Below are 26797 nucleotides of genomic sequence, written 5' to 3'. Positions count from 1 at the left end.
GCCATCATTTTATTCTCAATACCCAGCACATAATAGATGCTCAATAAATATGATACTCAGTGAAGGAATGAATCTTGGCTTCAACTCTTATAAGCTATGTGCATTAACCTGTTAGGGCTGCCATAACAAAATATCACACACTAGTGTCTTAAACAATGGCAATTTTATCATAGTTCTGGAAGCTGGAATTCCAAGATCAAGGTGACAGCGGGGTTAGTTTGTGGTGAGACCTCTCCTGCTGGCTTGTAGACAGCTACCTTCTCATGGTGTCCTCACATACCCTTTCCCTGGTGTACATATTGCAGAGAGAGAGAGAGAGAGACTTCTGATGGATCTTCCTTTTTTTATAAGAATACTAGTCCTGTTGGATTAGGGTCCCACCCTTGTGACTTCATTTAACCTCAGTTATCTCCATTATAGACCCTGTCTCCAAATACAGTCACATTGTGGGTCAGAGCTTCAAGATATGAAGGGGAGGAGGGGTGGGAAGGTTCACAATTCAGTCCATAATGCTATGTGACCTTAGATAAACTCAATTTCTCAAAGCCTTGCTTCCCTCATCCCAGTTGTTTGGGGCAAGAGAGAGTTTTGCTCATTAAATGACAGTAAATGAGATAATATATGTGAAATGCTCAATACATTATCTGACACAGAGTTGAATTTTGGTAGTGTCGCCCAGAAGCAGACAAGGATTGGAAAGTAGATTATTTGGAAAGTGAAGGAAACACTAGAAAGGGAGTGGAGAAGTGGCAGGAAAGGGGGAGTGGCCAATAAAACAAAGGCTCTGATGTCTAAGGATTCACCACTGGGAGTAACTGGAGCTCCATCCACTGGGAAAACTCAGCTTCTGTGCAGAACAAACACCGCAGAGTTACCCCATCCCTGGGCTAAAGGAGCTGGGAGATTTCTGTGCCAAAGCCCATCGGTTGGTTGACTCCACCCCCAAGGGTGTTAATCCCCCCCACTTTCAGCTTACTGTTCCTGTGGACAGTGGGCACAGACTCCAGAAGAACCTGTAGGCAAAGAGATGCCAATGCTGGCTGTTGGGAGCCCACAAGAGTCAGGCCTGAGAGGACCTGGACCTGTCCCCCTCTGTTGCTACAGGAGTCATCAGGAGCCCTTGGTTGTACCCTGTAGTGATGGGAGTAGTAATTGCTAGTTTTCAGAACACCAGGGATTCTCCTTGACAAAAGGTTCTGGGGTCAAAAAAGTATAAAGAATGCTCCTTCCATGGCTGTGCTCAGGGTGATTCACAACTAAAGCTCTGTTAATATCCTGCAGTTAAAGATGTCAAACTTTTTCTAATCGTGTGATTTCCAGACTTATCTACACAAAGACTTTTTCATACAATATTTACTTACCTTTTAATAAACGAAAGTTCTCTGACACATGCTTTGGGCATTATCAATTCTGGCTAACAGAGGTATGAATGTCAAGTATTGTAATTATGTTTTCACCTGTCCACCACTGTTATCTCAGAACAGTGCCTGGCACAGAAAAGATGTTCAATAAATGTTTGTTTTTGCAATAGAGTCTTAAAGCAATTTCCAGAAATAATCTGAAGATATTTTCAGTAAAAGAGATCTCATGAAGGACGAATGTCTAGTTCCCAAAATGACTGTTTTGAAAGTCTTTGTAAGCAAGTCCAGATGAACAAACACTTGTTGAAATATTGACCAAAATGTTTTTTATTCTCCTGGTTTTGTTCCCATTTATCTAAATGAAACAGTGGACTTCCCTGAAAATGAGGATCCCTACTGTTAGAATACCGCCCACTTCACAGGGAGAGAAGCACTTCCTCCCCAGATCCATGTGTGAATGCAGATCAGGGACTTGATGGTGCTAATGTCCCTCTGATTGGACTTTGCTAATAAGAGTGTTTCCTCCCCCTATATTTCATCCTTCCGTTGAAGTCTAAGGGTTGCAACTGTGACCCCACTATAGGGTGAGAAGAATCAAATTAGAGGACTTCTGACAAGTGCATCCCCTTTAGCCCAGTGTTAAATGCTGCCTATTTGTTGGCCTCAGTATCAGCTGGGACAAGTGTAAGTCCTTGTCACTCTAAACCCCTCATCCTCTGACATGACCTAAGGCTGTTTTTGAGTATGTTGCAGTTGCTTCAGGTGCAACAAAGCCTGTGTGAGAAGGGAATTGGCAACAAATAGACCTTTCTCTATAGATCGCTGCTTCAGCTGGGCGTCCTACTATTTTTGCTCGAAGTCCTAAGAATGGCAATGCCAATGGCAACTCATTATCAATCATTATTACAATGAAAGGTTGGAAACCTTGATTATTACTCATTCTTTGGAGCTGAGTTGGAGGCCTGGGGCTGTAGAATGTTTGTTTGAATGCCTGCTTGATTAGCCACTTATTTACCCATATGACCATTTCTTAAGAAGGAATATTTCCTGGGAAATTGCTTGTCTTCCTAGCATTTGTAAAAGGCAGGAGGTGGTACATGGTAGCATTCTCTTCAGACCCTACAAATGGAAACGTTGGCATTTCTAAAAAAGAGTGAGAAAGGCCTGGTACCATCCTTGGTCTTCCTTGAAGAAAGAGAATGTGGATCTTGGAAGACACAGTCTGTAATGACAGTCTACCAATACCTGGTAACCCAATGCATGGATCATCTCAGGGCTGACAAGGTTGTTGGGGTCACTTGGAGTTATTGGGGTAGGTAACCAATGTGGATGAAACACAGCAACAGTGGACCAAAGTATTTCTGAGACCAGATTTATTTGGGAACAGGGTATAATGTTCCCAAATAAATCTGTTACCTTTCTTTAGAGAGATACTGACCTGGCTACTGCTTATCAGTGACCCTTGTTTTGTCATCTATTCATGTGTCTTCCCTTCCACTCCCCACTGAAAAACCCCTGGAGAGAAACCACAAAGTCTTCTAATGTCCTTTTGCTGTTTGTCTTCTGTGTTTCCTGTGTTTTGGTTTATCTCAAGTTAAAAAATAATGTCTACTTTATTCTAGGAAATGGTAGCTTTTCTAGAACAAGTGACAATCTGAGAATTGGGGGGGTGGGATAATGATTTTGCCAATAGGACTAAAAGCACTGGAACATTCTTAATGAGTAGGATGGGAAAGGTGAGTTCAGAATTCAGAATTAACTATGGAAAGGAAAGCCAATTCCTTTATCATCTGAATTTTTTCATGTCATTTTATTGATAGTCAACTATAAATAAAAAACCTATGTTCTTAATCATTATGCTACACTGCACTTAATCAAAGCCAGTGTCTCCAGATTAGTTCATTCTTAAGCTTTAACTTGATTATTTCTTTACCATCTTCTCCATGATCACACATTGAGGCTTAAGCACTAACATGAGATCTAGGGCTTAAAAGCAAACACATGTAGTACAAATCCAGCTGTGCACATTTTCTGAACCTGTTTTAGGAGTTCGCTTACCAGTCATAATGTAACTGGAGATCAGTTTCTGGAGTCAGACCTATGTTCAAATCCCAGGCACACTCCCTCCTAGCTCTATGGCCTTAGGAAAGTTACTTAAACTCCCTGTGTCTAACTTTGCTTCTCTATGAAAGGAAATTAATAATACCAAATTTGTGGGGCTGTAAATTTAGCAACAAAATAACCACTAAGACAAAAAACTTACTGAATTTCTCCTTCCCCTCAGGGTCTATTCTCTCTCCCCCACTATATAGCCAAACTCATTGAAAGAATTTTCTTCTTGTCCATTTTCTTCCTCTTTCTCTCCTCTTCAACCTACTCCAGTCTGTTTTCTGCCCCAGACTTTGTTCTTTGCCTTCCAATTTAATGTCCCCTTCTTGTGACTCTTAACTCACTGAAGGGCATAACTCTCTGATCCAGTGATACTTTAGGATGCCTCCCACTCTCTCTGTATTCAATCCATTTCCAAATTCTGACTATTTTACACCTAACTATCTCATAAATCCAGTCTTTTCTCTCCATCTCCATAGCCACTATTACCTCTCACCTGTACTGCTGCCAGAGATTCATAAGTGGTCCACTCTCAGTCACCCCATTCATCGTCCCCACCATGGCCAGTGCATGTCACCTTTGTGACAAGTTATATTTGTTTGACCATTTGGTTTATTACTATCTCCTCCACTAAAATGTAAGCTCCATGAGGTCAGCTATTGCATGTGACTATGCTTACCACTCTATTCTTAGTGCCTAACACCAAGTTTGTTATATTTTGGGGAGTAGATAATTATTTTTGGAATGAATAAGGCATCTCCCACATGATCTGTATACTTACATGGGAGTTCCCATTGCTCTCATTGATGTCATCAACATCATCATCATCACCTGGTGATTCTTTATAGAAGCACTCCTTCTTCAGATGACAGCCGACTGAACATTAGGATCTTTATCTGCTTGGCCTAGGGAAGGTCTCTGAACTTTTTGCATTTGATGTTAGCACACTCCTAATATTTTTATTGCTCTAACACAGAGACAAAATATATAAGGATTTCAGAGAATGGGTTTATGTCCCCACTCTTCACAGTGATCTCCTTCCCTTTCTTATGTGTACTTTTACCGATTGCTGCATTAAAAATTACTGCAAAAGTTGAAAGCTTAAAAACAAACACTTATTATCTCACAACTTCTGTGTGTCAGGGGTTGGGGCAGCGTGGCTGGGTCCTCTGGACCAGGGTCTCTCACAAGGCTGCTGTCGAGGTGCAGTTATCTCAAGACTCACCTTGTGGGAGAACCTGCTCCAGGCTGTTGTGTGGCTGCTGGCTAGCCTCTGGTTCTCACTGGCTGTTGAGTGGCGACATCAATTCCTGGCCACGTGGGCTGCTCCTACAGGGCTGTTCACAACCTAGCAGCCTGCTTCCCCCAGAGCAAAGGCTCTAAGAGAGAGAATGAGAGATGATGAGCAAGAAGGAAGTCAGTGATTTTGGAACCTAATCCCTGAAGTGATATCCCATCACTTTTGTAGTATTCTGTTCATTGAAAGCAAATCACTGGATCCACCCAACACTCAAGGGGAGGGAATTACACAATGGCAAGAACACCAGGAAGCGGGGATCACTAGGGCCATCCAGATAGAAGCTGCCGCCCACAGCAGAGGACTATGCTCTCCCTCTGCTGAGAGCAGAGCACGGCTTTCACTTTAGTCTTTTAAGCCTTGTCTCCTTTGGGAATCATGGGGAATCATGGGGTGCAGGCCCATCAGAGCCTCACTGCCTTGCCACCTTTCCCTCTCAGAAAAGAAAACAAGAGGGGATGGGGCAGGTTCTGCTGAGAATAGCTCCCAGTGGAGAGGACCCCAGTTATTCCTTTTGGCTTGTCTGAGCATCAGTCTCCTCATGACTTACTTTATTGCTTCCTATTGAATATAGTAAAAATAGAACTCTAGACGTTATCGATACAGGAAGTGTATATTTAGACCTTGAGTTTCCTTCCTCCCTTCACTCCATCCTCCACTCTGCACATTTTAGTGCAGAGGTTTTAGTGCTAATTTGAGATCATTCTGAAACTTCATCTCCTTTATGTTAATGTACATATCCAACATGTTTTGTCTAATTTTAATATAAATGTCTCAGCAATGATTAAGCCACCTCCATTAGTACTGAATTATCTGTAATCCCTTACACACTCACACTTACAGCACAAGCCATAAGAGGAAAGAAGGGAATGACCTGTATTTAGGAGAGGTTTGTCGAAGAACCTTGGAAAATAAATGAACATTGATGTCATAATTTCAAGGAGAGCTGTAAGTGCAAAATTTTGTAAGGGAAATACTAAAGAGTATACCTGCAAGTATATGACTAGTATCTCCACCTTGTGTTTCCTTTTGTACAGATTGTTTCCCAGAGAAAGCTGTCCAAATCCTTGTTGAAGCACGGGAACACGGCAGGGAAATCCTCCATCACGGTGAGCCCTCCCTAAGCAGCCACCTGCCCAGGCGCCCAAAATGGAACTGGCTGGTCCGACCCAGCCACGTGGGAAGCTGACCCTCTGGATGTTGGGAGTTGAACCCACAACTGCTCAACTGTCCCAGTTGCCCTTTCTTTTTTCCATCTTTCTCCTTCCTGACAATACAATTTTGACCTTTCCATTGTACGAAAAAAGATTTGAAAGTGAGGCCATTCACTTCAACTAAGCACTTCTGTAATTAAATGTAGGTTTTAGCAGGGGACAAAGATGGAGTTATTGAGCACAGTAAGAATACAGAATTGCCTGGAGTTTTCAAATCATCAGAGCTACCTATCCCCCCCAGCCCCCTGCCAAAAAAAGCTACCTGTCCCTGTTTCTCAGTTTCTTGAGAAAAAAAAAATGCTCTAATATCATTTAGTCCAAGGTTTGGTCTGTTGCCTAAGGATGAGAGAGCCCAGCATTTAACTCTCCTCTCTAATATAATAGTTTGGAACTGCACTGTTCTATTTGGTAGCAATGTGATTATTTGAACTTAAAATTAAATAAAAGCAAATAGTCATTCCTTCCACTATCCATGTATCAAGTGCTCAGTAGTTCCATGTGGCTGGCCACTGCTATATTGAACAGTGCAGATTACAGAACATTTCTGTCATTGCAGAATGTTCTATAAGGTAATACTGGAAGTATTTATAAATAAAATATTAAATGTTCAAGTAGAACTCCAGTATTTGAAACTTTGGCATCTTGTATTAGCGCCCTTAAGAAAGATAGTCTAACCATTTAGCTGTGTGGACAAAAAATAATAGTAATAGGTAGAAAAAAGTACCAGGAGAATCTGAATTGATTGCAAGGCAGATTGTCTCGGGAGGAAAACCTCCTAAGTTCCTCTGAACATTCCTTTTTAACTAGAAAGTGACTGATTCATTTTTTAAAAATTTAAGCCATTTTTTAAAGGAAAAATTCAAAAATATTTTATTTCCACTGGTGAAAGTTTAGGACCATTCTCACAAGCACTTAGCTGAGTTTGTTGGCTTGAATATTAAATTTTAAAATGACACAGTCATGTCAGAGCTTATTCTTGACTGCCATGTTCAATCATGAACAAATGGTTCAAACGGTCTTTAAAGATGCCATTGGTGCTCTAAAAATCCATGGACCCATGGGCTCACTACCAAAGCCCACAATCCTAGATAAGACTTGGGATGGTGAACCCAGGTGTGAGATCTGCCACGGTTCTTTCGCAGGTGAACAAAAGCTCATTTTGTCACTTTTCTCTAAGACTTCTTGGGAATTTCCTTTCTCTACAAAGCCCAGAAAAACTTAATCTCCTTCCTAATTTTAAATATTTAAATACTCCTCTGTATCCTGTGTCCTTGGATCAGAACAATGGCTTCCATAACTTCTGGAAAACACTTAAAAGTATGTGCAAAATTTTCTAGGCTTTGCAAATGGAGGTCATAACTTTCATCATCTTTCCAAAGGTGTCTGTAACCACAAAATAGTTAAAGACCTCAGCTCAAGTGGAGTGTAAGAGGCATTAAGATGATATGGGACAAAAGAGAATTGAATGAAAAATGTAAATATGATGATTTCTGGTTTATCAAGTAGTTCTTCAGTTTTCACTATGTATCTGGACCCATGTTCCCTACTCTTCAGGTGCTCACACGTTTGGAAGGATCCTTCCCTCTTTAGACAACTCTTTTAGCTTTAATATTATGCATAAAATAAAAATTTCCAGAGGCTACCAATGTGTACTCAGAACAGATGAACCCAACTCATAATGGAAAAGTTGATCTCAGATAGAATGGAGATAAAATTGAATTAAAGCTCAGTGTCTCCACATAACAAATTTGATAAGGGTGTCCACACATTACGGCCTCCGAATGCATGGTGAAGTCCTAACATGATTTAGCAGTGGTTTAACCTATATGCAGCTACATTGGGCCTTATATTTTTGTTGTTGTTGTTGTTTTTCTACTGACTTCTTTTTTTTTAACATCTTTATTGGAGTATAATTGCTTTACAATGGTGTGCCAGTTTCTGCTCTATAACAAAGTGAATCAGCTATACATACACATACGTCCCCATATATACTCCCCCTTGCATATCTCTCCTCCCACCCTCCCTATCCTACCCCTCTAGGTGGTCACAAAGCACCGAGCTGATCTCCCTGTGCTATGCGGCTGCCTCCCACCAGCCATCGATCTTCACTTGGTAATGCACATATGTCCATGCCACTCTCCCACTCCTTCCCAACTTCCCCCTCCCCCTCCCCATATCCTCAAGTCCATCCTCTAGTAGGTCTGCATCTTTATTCCCGTCTGGCCCCTAGGTTCTTCTGACCGTTTTTCTTCATTTTCTTTTTAGATTCCATATATATGTGTTAGCATACGGTATTTGCTTTTCTCTTTCTGACTTACTTCGCTCTGTATGACAGTCTCCAGGTCCATCCACCTCACTACAAATAACTCAGTTTTGTTCCATTTTAAGGATGAGTAATACTCCATTGTATATATGTGCCACATCTTCTTTATCCATTCATCTGTTGATGGACACTTAGGTGGCTTCCATGTCCTGGCTATTGTAAATAGAGCTGCAGTGAACATTTTCGTACATGAATCTTTTTGAATTATAGTTTTCTCAGGGTATGTGCCCAGTAGTGGGATTGCTGGGTCATATGGTAGTTCTATTTTTAGTTTTTTAAGGAATATCCATACTGTTCTCCATAGTGGCTGTATCAATTTTCTTTCCCACCAACAGTACAAGAGGGTTGCCTTTTCTCCACACCCACTCCAGCATTTATTTTGTAGAGTTTTTGAAGATGGCCATTCTGACTGGTGTGAGATGATATCTCATTGTAGTTTTGATTTTCATTTCTCTAATGATTAATGATGTTTAGCATTCTTTCATGTGTTTGTTGGCAATCTGTATACCTTCTTTGGAGAAATGTCTATTTAGGTGTTCTGCCCATTTTTGGATTGGGTTGTTTGTTTTTTTGATATTGAGCTGCATGGGTTGCTTGTATGTTTTGGTGATTAATCCTTTGTCAGTTGCTTCATTTGCAAATATTTTCTCCCATTCTGAGGGTTGTCTTTTCATCTTGTTTATGGTTTCCTTTGCTGTGAAAAAGCTTTTAAGTTTCATTAGGTCCCATTTGTTTATTTTTGTTTTTATTTCCATTTCTCTAGGAGGTGGGTCAAAAAGGGTCTTGCTGTGATTTATGTCATAGAGTGTTCTGCCTATATTTTCCTCTATGAGTTTGATAGTGTCTGTCCTTACATTTAGGTTTTTAATCCATTTTGAGTTTATATTTGTGTATGGTGTTAGGGAGTGTTCTAATTTCATTCTTTTACATGTAGCTGTCCAGTTTTCCCAGCACCACTTATTGAAGAGACTGTCTTTTCTCCACTGTATATTCTTTCCTCCTTTATCAAAGATAAGTTGACCATATGTGCATGGGTTTATCTGTGGGCTTTCTATCCTGTTCCATTGATCTATGTTTCTGTTTTTGTGCCAGTATCATACTGTCTTGATTACTGTGGCTTTGTAGTATAATCTGAAGTCAGGGAGATTGATTCCTCCAGCCCTGTTTTTCTTTCTCAGGATTGCTTTGGCTATTTGGGGTCTTTTGTGTTTCCATACAAATTGTGAAATTTTTGGTTCTAGTTCTGTGAAAAATGCCAGTGGTAGTTTGATAGGGATTGAATTGAATCTGTAGATTGCTTTGGGTAATAGAGTCATTTCACAAGGCTGATTCTTCCAATCCAAGAACATGGTCTATCTCTCCATCTCTTTGTATCATCTTTAATTTCTTTCATCAGTGTCTTATAATTTTCTGCATACAGGTCTTTTGTCTTCTTAGGTAGGTTTATTCCTAGATATTTTATTCTTTTTGTTGCAATGGTAAATGGGAGTGTTTTCCTAATTTCAATTTCAGATTTTTCATCATTAGTGTATATGAATGCAACAGACTTCTGTGCATTAATTTTGTATCCTGCTACTTTACCAAGTTCATTGATTAGCTCTAGTAGTTTTCTGGTAGCATCTTTAGGATTCTTTATGTATAGTATCATGTCCTCTGCAAATAGTGACAGCTTTACTTCTTCTTTTCCAATTTGGATTCCTTTTCTTTCTTTTTCTTCTCTGATTGCTGTGGCTAAAACTTCCAAAACAATGTTGAATAATAGTGGTGAGAGTGCGCTACCTTGTCTTGTTCCTGATCTTAGTGGAAATAATTTCGGTTTTTCACCATTGAGGACAATGTTGGCTGTGGGTTTGTCATATATGGCCTTTATTATGTTGAGGAAAGTTTCCTCTATGCCTATTTTCTGGAGGGTTTTTATCATAAGTGGGAGTTGAATTTTGTCAAAAGCTTTCTCTGCATCTATTGAGATGATCATATGGTTTTTCTCCTTCAATTTGTTAATATGGTGTATCACGTTGATTGATTTGCGTATATTGAAGAATGCTTGCATTCCTAGGATAAACCCCACTTGATCATAGTGTATGATCCTTTTAATGTGCTGTTGGATTCTGTTTGCTACTATTTTGTTGAGGATTTTTGCATCTAAGTTCATGAGTGACATTAGCCTGTAGTTTTCTTTCTTTGTGATATCTTTGTCTGGTATTGGTATCAGAGTGATGGTGGCCTCGTAGAATGAGTTTGGGAATGTCCCTCTCTCTGCTCTATTTTGGAAGAGTTTGAGAAAAGATAGGTGTTAGCTCTTCTCTAAATGTTTGATAGAATTTGCCTGTGAAGCCATCTGGTCCTGGGCTTTTGTTTGTTGGAAGATTTTAAATCACAGTTTCAATTTCACTGCTTGTGTTTGGTCTGTTTATATTTTCTATTTCTCCCTGGTTCCGTCTCAGAAGGTTGTGCATTTCTAAGAATTTGTCCATTTCTTCCAGGTTGTCCATTTTATTGGCCTAGAGTTGCTTGTAGTAATCTCTCATGATCCTTTGTATTTCTGCAGTGTCAGTTGTTACTTCTCCTTTTTCATTTCTAATTCTATTGATTTGAGTCTTCTTCCTTTTTTTCTTGATAAGTCTGGCTAATGGTTTATCAATTTTGTTTATCTTCTTAAAGAACCAGCTTTTCGTTTTATTGATCTTTGCTATCATTTCCATCATTTCCTTTTCATTTACTTCTGATCTGATCTATATGATTTCTTTTCTTCTGCTAACTTTGGAGTATTTTTGTTCTTCTTTCTCTAATGGCTTTAGGTATAAAGTTAGGTTGTTTATTTCAGTTGTTTCTTGTTTCTTAAGGTAGGATTGTATTGCTCTAAACTTCCCTGTTAGAACTGCTTTTGCTGCATCCCATAGGTTTTGGGTCATCGTGTTTTCATTGTCATTTGTTTCTAGGTATTTTTTGATTTCCTTTTTGATTTCTTCAGTTATCACTTGGTTATTTAAGCATATTGTTTAGCCTCCATGTTTTTGAATTTTTGACAGATTTTTTCCTATAATTGATATCTAGTCTCATCACATTGCGGTCATAAAAGATACTTGATATGATTTCAGTTTTCTTAAATTTACCAAGGTTTGATTTTTTACCCAAGATATGATCTATCCTGGAGAATGTTCCATGGGCACTTGTGAAGAATGTGTATTCTTTTGTTTTAGGATCAGTGCCCTACAAATATCAATTAAGTCCATCTTGTTTAACGTATCATTTAAAGCTTGTGTTTTCTTATTTATTTTCATTTTGGATCATCTGTCCCTTGGTGAAAGTGGGGTGTTAATGTCCCCTACAATGAGTGTGTTACTGTCGATTTCCCCTTTTATGGCTGTTAGTATTTGCCTTATATATTGAGGTGCTCCTATGTTGGGTGCATAAATATTTACATTTGCTATATCTTCTTGGATTGATCCCTTGATCATTATGTAGTGTCCTTCTTTGTCTCTTGTACTAGTCTTTGTTTTACAGTCTATTTTGTCTGATATGAGAATTGCTACTCCAGCTTTCTTTTGATTTCGATTTGCATGGAATATCTTTTTCCATCCCCTCACTTGCAGTCTGTATGTGTCCCTAGGTCTCATGTAGACAGCATATATATGGGTCTTGTTTTTGTATTCATTCAGCCAGTCTGTGTCTTTTTGTTGGAGTATTTAATCCATTTACATTTAAGGTAATTATCGATATGTATGTTCCTATTACTGTTTTCTTAACTGTTTTGGGTTTATTATTGTAGGTCTTTTCCTTCTCTTGTGTTTCCTGCCTATAGAAGTTCCTTTAGCATTTCTTGTAAAGCTGGTTTGGTGGTGCTGAGTTCTCTTAGCTTTTGCTTGTCTGTAAATGTTTTAGTTTCTCCATCAAATCTGAATGAGATCCTTGCTGGGTAGAATAATCTTGGTTGTAGGTTTTTCTCCTTCATCACTTTAAATATGTCCTGCCATTCCCTTCTGGATTGCAGAGTTTCTGCTGAAATATCAGCTGTTAACCTTATGGGGATTCCCTTATGTGTTACTTGTTGTTTTTTCCTTGCTGCTTTTAATATTTGTTCTTTGTATTTAATTTTTGATAGTTTGATTAATATGTGTCTTGGTGTGTTTCTCCTTGGATTTATCCTGTATGGGACTTTTTGTGCTTCCTGGACTTGATTAACTATTTCCTTTCCCATTTTAGGGAAGTTTTCAACTATAATCTTTTCAAATATTTTCTCAGTCCCTTTGTTTTTCTCTTCTTCTTCTGGGACCCCTATAATTCAAATGTTGGTTTGTTTAATGTTGTCCTAGTGGTCTCTGAGGCTGTCCTTAATTCCTTTCATTCTTTTTTCTTTATTCTGTTCTGCAGTAATTATTTCCACTATTCTATCTTCCAGGTCACTTTTCTGTTCTTCTGCCTCAGTTATTCTGCTATTGATCCCTTCGAGAGAATTTTAAATTTCATTTATTGTGTTGTTCATCACTGTTTGTTTACTCTTTAGTTCTTCTAGGTCCTTGTTAAAGGTTTCTTGTATATTCTCTATTCTATTTCCAAGATTTTGGATCATCTTTACTATCATTATTCTGAATTCTTTTTCAGGTAGACTGCCTATTTCCTCTTCATTTGTTAAGTCTGGTGGGTTTTTGCCTTGCTTCTTCATCTGCTGTGTGTTTCTCTGTCTTCTCATTTTGCTTAACCTTCTGTTTTTTGGATCTCCTTTTCGCAGGCTGCAGGTTCGTAGTTTCCATTGTTTTTGGTGTCTGTCCCCAGTGGCTAAGGTTGGTTCATTGTGTTGTGTAGGCTTCCTGGTGGAGGGGACTAGTGTCTATGTTCTGGTGGATGAGGCTGGTTCTTGTCTTTCTGGTGGTCAAGTCCACGTGTGGTAGTGTGTTTTGGGGTGTCTGTGGCCTTATTATGATTTTAAGCAGCCTCTGTGCTAATGGATGGGGTTGTGTTCCTGTCTTGCTAGTTGTTTGGCATAGGGTGTCCTGCACTGCAGCTTACTGTTCATTGAGTGGAGCTGGGTCTTGGCATTGAGATGGAGATCTCTGGGAGATTTTTGCCATTTGATATTATGTGGAGCTGGTAGGTCTCTTGTGGGCCAGTGTCCTGAACTTGGCTCTTCCACCTCAGTGGCATAGCCCTGACACCTGGCTAGAGCCCCAAGATCCTGTCCTCCACATGGCTCTCACACCATCTTAGTCTCGAACCTCCCGCCCCTGCTCCTCAGGCCTGTCTCCTCACTTCTTTTCCACCAGTTTCTGTTCCAAGGTTTTGAGAGTCACTATTCAATATTGGGAAGTGATATTTTATGAAAAAAGATGATAGGTTATTATCTCTTCACTTATGTCAAAGTCTTTGTCAGAAATTCTCTGTTCTTGAGAGTTAAGGGTATAGTTCCTTATTCTCTCTCTCTCTCCCTCTCTCTCTCTCTCTCACTCAAAGCCCAAGGACAGTCTTTTTGAAACAGTGGAATTAGAATATTTCTTTGGTGACCTTATGATCGTTGGTCTGGAAAGGATGTAGAGACCAGTTTATTCCCCATCCCTTGTTGGTGTGATTCAAAACAGTGAAGAAATATTGCTGCCTGCTCCTCCTTTTTTGTCACTTCCCAAAGAAGAAAATGTATATAAATATATGGACATGCCATTCAGTGCTGTGTGACCTTTGAAGGAAGAAGCTCTTCCTAATTGCTCCTCCAAAACCTCTTCCCTTAGCTTACACCCCATATCTCATGTTCTCATGCTCAGCACAGATGAGATCTAGTTATCTTCTGTGGTCTGTTCTAGGGAGTTCCCTGTACACCTGTTGATGCTGTACCATCTTTACTGTGTTGTGGGAAACTCCATGCCAAATGTCAGTCTTTGTTGATTTTTGGATCAAACATGAGCTAAATTGTTCATGAATTCCTGGGCTTAGTTGTCCAACTGCCACTGCACCTGATGTGTCCTTTTTCCTTTAGGTGATTGCTGAGGAATTATCTGGCAATGATGACTACGTTGAACTTGCCTTCAACGCACGGAAACTGGATGACAAGGTAAAGTGTTTGGCATCAGCTTTATCGAAGGTAGTAATAAAACTAGCACACAAAGTTAATAAGGTTCTCCCTCACAGCTATTTTTTCCCTTTCAACTCCCATTATTAAACACATCAAACATTTCAGAGAGGTCTGCAAAGTTAAGCTTCCCCCAAATTGAGAAGCAGTTAATGAGAAGTGGGAAGGACTATAATTAAAACAGGACCACTTTATTACACTAAGACTTCATTTCTTTCCAAATGCCACAGGTCATATGTGCATAAGTAAATGCAATTTAACCCCAGTGCCAGGAACTTTTCAAAGGAAAAGAGGAGATGTGAAAGGGAAGAAAAGTGACATTTATTAAGCATCTATATTTGCCAGGTACCTGGTTAAGAGCCTTTCAAGTATGATCACAGTTAGTCATTCTTATAGCACCCATGTAACAGGTATTATTAACCCTGTTTAGACATTAATGAAGAAACAGATTCAAAGATGAAGTAATTGTCTAAGGTCACACCATGTGTTATACAGATAGTCCAAGAAAGAGACAACAAGACAGGGTTAACAATGCAAGGATTTTATTAGAAGAAATGCGTGTGTAGGGAACATTGGGAGGAAATCTGGGAGAGCTGACAGACCACAATGTAAGTCTGAATATAAGTAAAGGAGAGCAGGAGAGAAGTGGCAGCTCCTGCAATGCCATGTAGTCTAAGGAAGGTTCCACAAGGCCATCAAGGAGTCCTAGAGCAAAAATTAGCCAGCAAGAGAGTCTTTTGTCTCCCATGAGTGCCTTTATATCCCCTACACACACAGCACTGGCTGGGAGCAGCCCACAGGCAGCCTGGCCTCGGACTGAGGGCAGGGCTGGATTTCGGAGCACAGCAGCTGGGGTCCATGGTAGGTTACACTCCCTGGAGTAGGAGGTCTGCAAAGCACGTGCTCATGGCCACCATACCCTGCTAGTTGGTGGTAAAACTGAGGACTGAGTCCCATGTCAGTCTGACTCCCATCTGTACTCTTTCTGTTGTATCTCACAACTTCCACCCTATCACAGGCCGTATTAATCTTGTATATACAGAAAAAGTTCTACAGTCTCCACCCCTTTAAAAAAAAGTTTCCTCTCCAACCTCACCATATATTTATTATTTCCCTCCAACCATATCCTTGAGTCAAAAAGCACATCATATCCATAAATGTATTCACAAAGGACTCCATTTTCCAAGCATACAACTAAGGAAGAGGCGATACAGGGATGTGGGACTGCTTTTTCAAACAATTGCTTACAGGCATTAGGCTGAAAAAAGGTAAAGCACTCAAGCAATTCCCCATAGCCTTAAGCAGCAGTTTATATCCTGGCATAGTTCATTTTCACCTACAAAAAGTACTCAGTCCATTTATGCATTCATTAATTCACTCTCTTATTTGTTCATTTATCCACTCGTTCATCATTCATTTACCAAACCTTTGTTGTATGCTTGTTATGCATCAGTTGGCGGGAAAAGGGCACACTTTGAACTACTCTTACACTCACAACCTGGAATTCACCATCTAAGTGACACATCAATTTAAACAACAAGTGATATAATGATACTAGAGCCATAAGAGGATGATACACAATCAGAGAATCCTGAAAAGGTTAATCCATTTTGCCTGGGGACATTAAGAAAGACTTTGTTCTTAAGAAAGAATTATATTTGGATTTTTTTTGTCCTGAGGGGATTGTGTGACACTTTCACAAACTGCTACATTTTGACATTAGTTGAGCGAGGTGCTGGGAACTGTAGAGTGCGTTGATGTCTGTGGGGTGTAAGCTCTTATCCCTCACTTCCTGTGATCACCGTGCTCTTTCTCTCCCGTCATCTTCAAGTTTCAGAATAACTCACCAGACTGCTTTGTAGCATCTTTCCTGGTGACAATTATAAGCCATTGGGTCAGTGTGTTGCAGTTTTAAGCTACTCACTTAATGGCTTATAATGGCTTCTTTCCACTTAATCATGTCCTCTAGCTGACTTATGTTATAATGCAAGGGGCTATGGGGGTTTGTTAGTGGGTACATTGGCTCTAAGGTGTTTGAGCAGTTTCCCTTCATTCAAATGAGTGCTTGCTTGCTCACAGAACTGAAAGAGCCCCATGCAGCACTTACCGTGGTTCTCGATGGCCGTTCCCACCCTCAGCTGTGCTGATTGTCCAGGGCCCTCAATTGCTCATTGCTGAGACCCCAATATCATGGAGCTGGAGACCCCAGGTCTTCCATAATATGGTGGTATCTCTCCCAGACTCAGTCACCCAGAGGGGAGCGGACCCTGTTCAGACCAAAACAGAGGCCACTGCTCCAGTGGACTGGGGGGTGAATGGTCTCAAGTGGAGAGAGGGCAAAGTTGTAGAGTTGAGGAGCAAGATGGTACCATGAAGATCATCTCACACAACCTCTTCAGGAAACAGAGGCTCAGCAAGGCCAGATTACTTACACAAAGACACTGCTGCCTGGTTATGTATTGCTGCATCACAAACCACCTCAAAACCGGGCAAAATATACTAACAACTACTTTATTATATGTCATAATTTTGAGGTTAGAAATTCAGGCAGGTTTCAACTGGGCAATTCTTCAGTTATACTCAGCTGGTGGAGGAGCTTTACTCAATGCCTGGCACATGGGATGGCTGGAAGTCTTGGCTCCACCAGCTCGGTCAGCTAGATTGTCTTCACGGTGGTCTTAGGTTTGTCACACTTTCTACATTGTGGCTGGCTTTTCCCAAAGAGAACATCCCAAGAGAAGCAAGGAAAAGCTGTGTGGCCTTTTCTGACCTAGGCTTCAAAGTCATGCAAGTGAGTCATAAGGCAGCCCAGAGTTGAGGGGAGGAGAGCGACTCCATGCCTTGATGGGGGAGTCATAATGTAGAAAAGCGTGTGGACAGTGGACGTTGTAGTAGAAAATCAACCTGCCACAGTATTTTTGTGATAGAATCAGAATATATATGAGAGATATGAGAATACAAAGATATGAGATATGAGAATACAACAGATATGAGAATCCGGCTGCTTTCAATTATTTCATGTCACAGCTGGTAAAAGCGTTCCCAGAGGTTCCCAAGGAGGACCTCCTTCTAGCCTTTAGCACTAAATGAGGGTGTAGCTACCTGCATGTTAACAGTTAATCTTACATTAATTGAGAAAATAGACCATGACTAAAAGCCACTGAAATAAACAAATCTCTTAATTTAAAACATTTTCCAATTAGTATTATGAGAGCAACTAATTTCTATATACATTGGAAAAATTGCAGTATGAATATGTGGGAAAAATACACTATATCCAATTCAGACAATAGTTATGGAGATCTGGAACCCCACTCCCCTTGCAGTAACTCTGGTAACCTCCAGGTATCCACATACCTCTGGTAGAAAGCTCTGCCTAAATCAATTGCTCTCTTTTATGTATGAGAACATCGAGGTTCAGAGATGTGAAATGACTTACCAAAGGCCACACACACACACACACACACACTCACAGATAATCAGTAACAGAGAGGGACTCAATCAGGTTGCCTAACTACAATCTAAATCTTCTTCAGGGAAGAGGGTTAATGAATACAAGTTGGACTGGTCTTGGGCTGTGGAGAACTTGGTTATGTTCCCGTGTATGTTGGGGAAGTGGGGAGCCAGAGAAGAGGAAGGTGAGGGTACATATACTACAAGGCAGCACTCCTCAAGGTGTGGTCCCAGGTCCCAAGACCCTTTCAGAAGAATGCATGAGGTCAAAACCATTTTCATAGTAATATTAGGACATTATTTTCTTTCTTCACTCTCATTCTGTCACATGTGTACAGTGGTTTTCCAGAAGCTACATGATGCCTAGTATCACAACAGATTGAATGCAACAACAGATATGAGAATCCGGCTGCTTTCTATTGATTCAGTCATTAAATTGATTTACAAAGATATAAAATGATATCATTCTCCTGACAGTTTTATACATTTTGAAAATATAATTATTTTCTATTAAAATGTTATTTTTTATTATGATGTCATAGGTTTATCTTTACTACTTTTAAAATGATATAACAAATGAATATTTTTTAAACTTCTCAGTTTTAATTTATAATATGGTAAAATATTGACAGATATAATCCACATAAACAAAAGCTCCTTGGTGTCCTCAGTAATTTTTAAGTGTAAAAGGGTCCTGAGACCAAAAAGTTTGAGAACTGCTATTGTGGAGTATAATAGTAATTTTGCAAACCACAATGACAGATAATGTCCCTTTTTTGTCATTTTCTGTCATTTTAAACTCCTCTTTCCAATGCTGTCCAGGAAACCAGCAGCTATCTATTCAGGACGGAAACCCAGAGTCCTTGAAATCTGAGAAGTAGGCTTCATGAGAGCCACATATAAAATAGACGAGGCTTGCAAGAAATAACTTATTTGTCTACTGTTAATGCAATTCACTTTGTGGAGAGATAGGCTTTTTAACTCCTAAATCACATTTATTACATTAGCAGCTAGTTGGTGATTAATCTAACAAGTAGAGATATGAATGTAATCCCTTTGGAATATTCAAGCTGACAAAGTGTTCTTTCTCCTCCCTTTCCTAAGAAAGTATTCACGACAGCGTGTTGGAACTGATTCTCACGTGGTGCTCTTCATATATGTAATCATGATCATTATAAGCTGTATTTTTTAATATTGCCATGATGCTAGTTCGATGGGGTGCTGTATAAGCAGTTGAATCTGTCTCTGAAGGAGAGGTTGGGAAACATTTCCTATAAAGGTCAGATGGTGAATAGTTTAGACTTGCAGGTTGTATGGTCTCTGTCCCAACTATGCATCTTTGCCTTTGCAGCATGAAAACAGCCATAGACAATACGTAAATGAATGAGCATGGCGATGTTCTAATAAAACTTTATTCACAAAAGCAGGCAGTATGGGACTTCCCTGCTGGCACAGTGGTTAAGAATCTGCCTGCTAATGCAGGGGACACGGGTTCAAGTCTTGGTCCAGGAAGATCCCACATGCCACAGAGCGACTAAGCCCGTGCACTACAACTACCAAGTCTGTGCTCTAGAGCCTGCAAGCCACAACTACTGAGCCCACACACCACAACTACTGAACTCTGTGTGCTCTAGGGCCCATGCTTTGCAACAAGAGAAACCACCACAATGAGAAGCCCATGCACTGCAATAAAGAGTAACCCCCACTCCCTGCAACTAGAGAAAGCCCACATACAGCAACAAAGACTCAACACAGCCAAAAAGTAAATAAATAAATTTTTAAAAAACTAAAAAAAACCTCAAACGAACAGGCAGTGGGCTGAATTTGGGCCACCTACCATACTTTGCTGACCCCTGTTCTATAGCAACATTAACTCTCTTGTGCTCCGCTGTGATTTTACTATGTTCAGGTATGCCTGCCTTAAAACTAATCCAGCCTGCATTAATGAAAGCAAATTATCATTCATGAGCATCTACAATGTACCAGGTGTCAAGTGTCTAACTACATTACCTCCCAAACTCACCATATTCTTAAAAATGGGTCTTATTATTTCCAGTCTACAGATGATGCATAGTGAGGTCAAAGAATTTGCCCAAAGTTGCAAGGCAAGGAAGCTATAGAATCTGGATATGACCCCATATCATTCAAACAATCTTTTCTAGTTCCAATATTCTGTTTTCATGATCACTGTCATGGCTATGCACTGCTTCCTTTTCTCTTTCAAACCTCTGCTGATTGCTTACTGACCTCTCACCTGACTAAATTTCTTTCATATTGGACTAAAAGAGCAGGGACATAGCCTCCAAGTTATTAAAACATTTTACCATAGCAAAACTTCAGTAAAATGCCTATATCATTAATTTTCATTGTACTGAACTGTCCCAAGGGCCATCTTAATGCTGATGATGAAGCAAAGGAAGCTGAAAATTCCAGATTGTGGTCAAGTAACCAAACAATTAGACACAGATTTGTTTTTGTTTTTTTTTTTTTGCGGTATGCGGGCCTCTCACTGTTGTGGCCTCTCCCGTTGTGGAGCACAGGTGCTGGACACGCAGGCTCAGCGGCCATGGCTCACGGGCTTAACCGCTCCGCGGCATGTGGGATCTTCCCGAACTGGGGCACGAACCCGTTTCCCCTGCATCGGCAGGCGAACTCTCAACCACTGTGCCACCAGGGAAGCCCAGATTTGTTGTTTTTAACTATGAATCTCTGAGTGTACATTTTAGATGTATTTGAGCTGCTTATGAGTTGTTTTATTTTCAGAACTCAGATGCCTTCTTAATATTAATCATCCCTGGGGCTTCCCTGATGGCACAGGGGTTAAAAATCCACTTGCCAATGCAGGGGACACAGGTTCAAGCCCTGGTCCAGGAGGATCCCACATGCCGTGGACCAAATAAGCCTGTGTACAACAACTCCTGAGCTTGTGCTCTAGAGCCCATGAGCCACAACTACTGAGCCAGCATGCCACAACTACTGAAACCCATGTGCCTAGAGCCTGTGCTCCACAACAAGAGAAGCCACCGCAATGAGAAGCCTGCGCACCACAATGAAGAGTAACCCCTGCTTTCTCTGAGTAGCCCCAGAGAAAGCCCATGTGCAGCAACGAAGACGCAATGCAGCCAAAAATAAATAAATTTATATTAAAAAAAGAGCTCTTACTAACATTTTAAAAAAATAGTAATCATCCCTGATATTTGTATAGTGCTTTACTAAGTGTCCTCAAGCATTCTCTCTTTTATTGGTAATAATTAATAGCAGTAGTGCTTTCTGAGTGCTGACCATGTGCCAGGCACTGGACTCAACACTCAGGTGTATCAGCAACTATAATCCTTCTGCATTGCTATGAGGAAAAGGTGATACCCTCTCCATTTATGGATAAAGAAACCGAGACATGGAAAAATTAAACATCCTGTCGAGCTCACCCAGACTGTACATGGTGGAATCAGGATTTGAAAGCCAGTGTGCTACATGTTAGATTTTTTATTTACTTGAAGACAAAGATTATATCCTGATCTTTCTTTTCTTGATTTATAGTACTGTTACCAAGTCCAAGCTCACTCTGCTCGCCACACAACAGACCAATAAATCGGGAGATGAGATGTTGAGGCAAGGAATAGCGACTTTATTCGGAAAGCTGGAAGACCAAGAAGATGGCAGACTAGTGTCCCCCAAACCATCTTACCGGGCTCTGGATGCCAGCTTCTTTTATAGAACAGAGATGGGGAGGAGGTGAGGAAGTAAAGTAAAAGGGCCGTTAGTTTTGCCTGGCTTGGCCAGCATTGGGGAGGGTATGTGAGAATTTCTTCCTTTCTACAGCCATTCATAGGTGGGCAGGGTCAGATTGTCTCCCTGTGAGCTGAACAAAGGCCCATTAGTTTAACGTTTAGGCAGAGGGGCAGGGTTCCCTGACGCAGACCATTATGTATGATTATACTAACAAAAGCAATGAAAAGCAAAGGTTAAAGTCAAAGAAACAGATCCAACATGGAGTCAGATTTTGCTCTTCCCTGTTACAGTACATCCTCCTGACAACTCCATGCCAATCCTAAACATCATGTGAAATAAAGCAGAAAAAACATTGCAATATACTTCCAAGAGGAAAAAATAGGGTACCAAAGTGTATATAGTGTACAATTACAAATATTTTTTATTTATTTTATTTATTTTATTTTTTTGCGGTACGCGGGCCTCTCACTGTTGTGGCCTCTCCCATTGCAGAGCACAGGCTCCGGATGCACAGGCTCAGTGACCATGGCTCACGGGCCTAGCTACTCCATGGCATGTGGGATCTTCCTGGACCGGGGCACGAACCTGTGTCCCCTGCATCGGCAGGCAGGATCTCAACCACTGAGCCACCAGGGAAGACCCACAAATATTTTTTAAAAGAAAGAAAGAAAATTATGTCTAGATTCTAGAAAAAAATTTATCAAAATGTTATTGATAGTTGTGGTATTATGGGTGGGATTATGGGCTACATTTTTCTTCTTCTATATTTTCTATTTTTTGAAAAAACGATAGCAAACATTTAAAATTATCAATAAAAGGAAGAAGAAAAATAACTGATAGCATTCCTCAAGTGTGTTGAGCAATTCTTAAGTACAATTGATATATACATTTCCTGAGGGACCAACAATCTATCTCAGGGGTCAAAGCCTGCGGATCCTGGAGAAGGGCCCCAAGGGCACGCAGAACAAGCTAAAGTGCCCACACTAGGAATTGGGGAGGGAGGCTTTGGTTCTCTAACATGAGTATTGAAACAGAAATAGGTTCGAGGGGCAAATGTCTTGAGCAGATATGTACGTTAGTGCAAGTACGTGTGCCCGATGAACAGTGAGTCCAAACAAACTGAAACATCGGAGTTTGGAGCAGAGAAAGATTTATTGCAGCGTCATGCAAGGAGACGGGTGGCTTATGCTCTAAAATTCAGCAAAGCTTTTTTTTTTGGCCACATCATTTGACTTTCAGGATCTTAGTTTCCTGACCAGGGATTGAACCCGCACCCTCTCCAGTGAAAGGTGGTGAAAGTTCAGAACCCTAACCACTGCAACGCCAGGGAATTCCCTCCACAAAGCATTTTTTAAATGCCCGGGGAGAGAAGGGGTTGAGGGTATGTAATCAGCTCATGCACAATTCTCTGACTGGCTGATGGAGAGGTAACAGGGTGGTGTCACAGGGGTTAACATTATGAATCCTTAGGCTCCAGGAGGCTCCAGGTCATCAAGTAGTTAACATCTTCCATTTAGTGGGAGGTTTTCACATCTGTAAAACAACTCAGGAAATGTGCCTCAAATACTGTTATCTGGGTACTTCAGAGAGAAGCTAAAGCAGAGGATATGGGTGAAGTGCCTGTCCTGGGGAGGCCCCATAAAATTCCGCTCAGCTACACATAGTGGTAACAATCAGATAGAAGTGTGTCTGGGAGGAAAGCAGGGGCCATTTTTGTGGAGAGACAAGTTTTGCAGGGCAGACTTACTGACAAACTCTGTGTTGTCAATCAGGCACCTTCAGAAATAGGGCAGAGGGGTATTTTTCAGACTCTGGGTGTTTGATCCTGGTTGGGTAGGGAGGACAGCCAAAGGGAAGACAGATATCCCCATCTCCCTCCTCCTTCTAAGGTATTCTACAAAGTTTTCACTACAGAGCCAACCATGTTATTTTTTCCTGGTCAAAATCCTTCAGTGGCTCCCAACTGCCTCTCAGGTAAGTGCAAACACCAGATGTGCATTTAAGGCCCTTCACCTCATGGAGCCACCTCCACCAGTACTGCCTCAGATTCCTCCCCTACACATCCTGAGGCTGCAGGGTAATTCAGCTACTTGGTGTGTCCTTTCCATGTTTACTCTTTTACACCTTCACTCACACCATTCCCTCCCTAGAAACATCCTCCTCACAACCATATTATGCAGTCAAAATCCATTGATTTCCCTCTTCTCTGTTATTCATTCATTCATTCATTCATTAATACTTAACCCTTTGTTATGTTTATGGCCCTTTGGAGGGATGAGAAAAGGTTTTATCCTTCCTTGTATCTTAATATCAAGCATAAAGGCTCCATGATCAGCATATCCCCTGAGAGTATTTTGTCGAGCTAAAGACTAGGATGGCTATAGACTTTATTCTGCTTTGCTGCTGTCTAGATTTCTGGGGCAGGGTATTACCTAGTGAAATACATAGTAAGAGTGTGATGACCAAAGCTGTTGCTGAGATAGCCTCCTATTCTGTACCTGGTTTTCTTGTCATTTGCTCATCCATTTATGTGTTCATTCATACATTCAGTAAACACTGTGTGCCACTAAAAGCTAGATGCTGTGGAAGATGTGCTATGGTAGAAATATAAAGGAAAATAAGATATAATTACTCCTGTCTGAGAGTTTATAATCTATCAGTGTAAAAAGCCAAGTTTAAAAGAAGGATATGGACAGGTCTGCTTCCAGTATTAAAGTGCCTGTTTGTTTTACATTACTCTACCACTGAAAACAACTATAAACACTGGACAAGATACAAGAGACATCTGTTTGAGGGTCTTAAGGCAGTCAAGATTCAGGGTCAGAGAAGTTGGAGAGAAGAGAAATCCATTGAGGTGATTCAGACATTCTATGCAGATTTTCCACTTAAGGCAATTCCATAAGGCTGATTCATAAAACCCAGGGATAGAGAAGCTGGGAAGCCTAGCAGAAAATAGCTACTAAGAAACAGAGAAACTGAGCAGTGCTTTTATTAGTATCATGGAGTTGGGGAAGTAAAACTGGAGTTCAGGACTTCAGGGAGAGCTTGGGTTAGTTGTAGAGAAGGGAAGCAGCCCAAGCCTTGGAGTGACTTATCCCCTCAAGGCATTCACTAATTAGCAAATAGTAGCATAGACAGAAACTGAACCAATAACTATAGAACCAAGAGATTATGGAAGTACACAGAGTCTTTCAGAGTCTCACAAACAGAAATGAGCCTTGAGGGCTTGTCAAGAAGAAACAGCCCTCATAAACAGTGAGTTTTTGAGTGAGAGCCATTTAAGGATTATACCCAAGGAATAAAGGAATCAGAAATAGGTCGGGCCTTTAAAGACTTTTGAAGAAACCAGGCTCTAAAGCGCTCAATCCTAATTGGATTCAGGTGACTGCCCCCATTCTAATTGCTTGCCAGAAGCTGAAGACTCATCTATAGCCTTTATAATTTTTTTACACAGTGTCTAGTATTTAATCAACAATTAACAAGCATAACAAGAGGCAGAATGGAGAAACATAATAAAAACAGACCCACAGTGATCCAGATACTGTAGTCATCAGACATAGACTTTACAATAACTAGAATTAACATGTTTAAGACAGCAGATACACTGCTTCTTAGAGAACCAGCATTTGGGTGGATCTTTGAAGACTACCTGGGATTTCAACCAATCCTTACTTCTCAAAGGACTCGGTGTTAAGATACAGCTCATTCTAGCCAAAGGTGGGTCTCAGGGAGGAAGAATAAAGCAAGGAAGGGTCAAATTCAGGGGTATTTTATCCAGGGCTGGATCAAATGTGTTTGTGCAGGGGGTAGGGAAGCAACTCATTTCTGCTTATTTATTGTAGGATTTCTTCAGTAAGTCTGACCCATTTCTGGAAATTTTTCGAATGAATGATGATGCAACTCAGCAGCTTGTGCACCGAACTGAGGTGAGAAGAGCCGTCTTCAGCTGTGCCATCTCGTCTCTTTAAGATGAAACACTGACCTGTTTTGAGAAATCCCTTCCCTTTCTTAATGTCTGTAGCTAAACCTCAAGACCTGAAGTCTTCCTAGTCCTTAAGAGGGCTCTTTATTCTCAATGTGGGTGTTATAAGAGGAGACCCTTTCTCACCCAGATTTTCCATTATTGACCTTTAATGCAGAAAGCCAGCAACTTATTAATAATAAAAAGATGAATACTAGCTAATATTTAATAAACATGACTAGGTACCAAGCATTTGACTGACTGATCTCATATGCATCATTTTATTTACTTCTCACAACTATGCATTGACATGATTATTATTATCCCATTTTACAGTTGAAGAAACTGAACTTTGAGGAGGTCAAGTCACCTTCCCAGTGAGCAAGGGGTAGAGCTGAGGTTTGAATTGAGTTTGACCCTGAGCTTTGCTGCAATTTGAGAAGCCAATGTGCCTCCCCAGGGAAAGTCCATACACGGGACTGATGTCAGATCTGTCGTACGAATGGCTGTCCTGTATCAGCAGGCATTTGGTCTGGCTGCATCTCCCTCTCACCCTCCTACATTCTCTCCACGTGACTCCGAACCTTATCCTTCACTATCCCACCCCCACTACCCACCACCACACACCCACTTAACAACCAACCCTAGTCTCCACTTTTTATTTTATTTTATATACAAGCCAGTTCAAGAGAGACTGTGTGGGGGTGAGAAGTGCATTGATAAGGAGGAATGGCTTGGAGCTGAGAGAAAAATGTGCTTCCAGTGTGGGGTAAAGGAAGAAGGAACTCTCATGACTCTCTCAGGATGATAGTGGGGTGCTGTGTTCCCATACCCTACACTGGAAATCCATTTCCTTTTTCCTGAAGTAGCAGAGTTGCAGGTAGCATTAGGGGAACTTTTCATGTCATATTTAAGGTAAACAAGAATCAAATAGTCTTGGACGGGCTAGTTCTGTGGATGTCATCTGGTACATGGTTAGCATTTAATAAAGTGTGTCTACTAAAGAATGAATACATGAATGGAGTTGAATATTGATAGTTATGTCCACTCCCTGTGATAGTATAATGTGATTCTTTGGACAGTCACAAACTATTCCCTGGGGAATAGTTTCAAATGCAACTGGGATGGTTTCCCTGAATGGCACCCCATCACCATCACCAAATAGAACTTTTTCCCACATAAAGATTCCTTTGGTGGGACAAAGTTCTCTCAGGAGAAGTAACTAAATGTTGGGGAGAATCAGAAGTGGTACCCATTCATGACTTTGCTCGAGCCAGTGCACAGGGACTTGA

The 26797-nt window shown here is 40.6% G+C and overlaps 1 protein-coding gene across 2 annotated transcripts in view; it reads left to right on the top strand.

Moving 5' to 3' along the window:
- Window positions 1–26797, top strand: part of CPNE4 (copine 4) — a 577135-nt gene that overhangs the window by 406121 nt on the left and 144217 nt on the right. For both annotated transcript variants that reach the window (XM_004283421.3, XM_033412228.2), the window contains exons 4-6: window positions 5805–5876; window positions 14270–14344; window positions 25387–25470. In XM_004283421.3, coding sequence (XP_004283469.1) covers window positions 5805–5876; window positions 14270–14344; window positions 25387–25470 — 231 coding nt within the window. The remainder of the gene's footprint in view (window positions 1–5804; window positions 5877–14269; window positions 14345–25386; window positions 25471–26797) is intronic.

This window comes from Orcinus orca, chromosome 5 (genome assembly GCF_937001465.1).
Source record: "Orcinus orca chromosome 5, mOrcOrc1.1, whole genome shotgun sequence".
Classification (NCBI taxonomy): Eukaryota; Metazoa; Chordata; class Mammalia; order Artiodactyla; family Delphinidae; genus Orcinus; species Orcinus orca.
The sequence above is the reverse complement of the archived record's forward strand: the minus strand, read 5'-3'. Positions and strand labels throughout refer to the sequence as shown.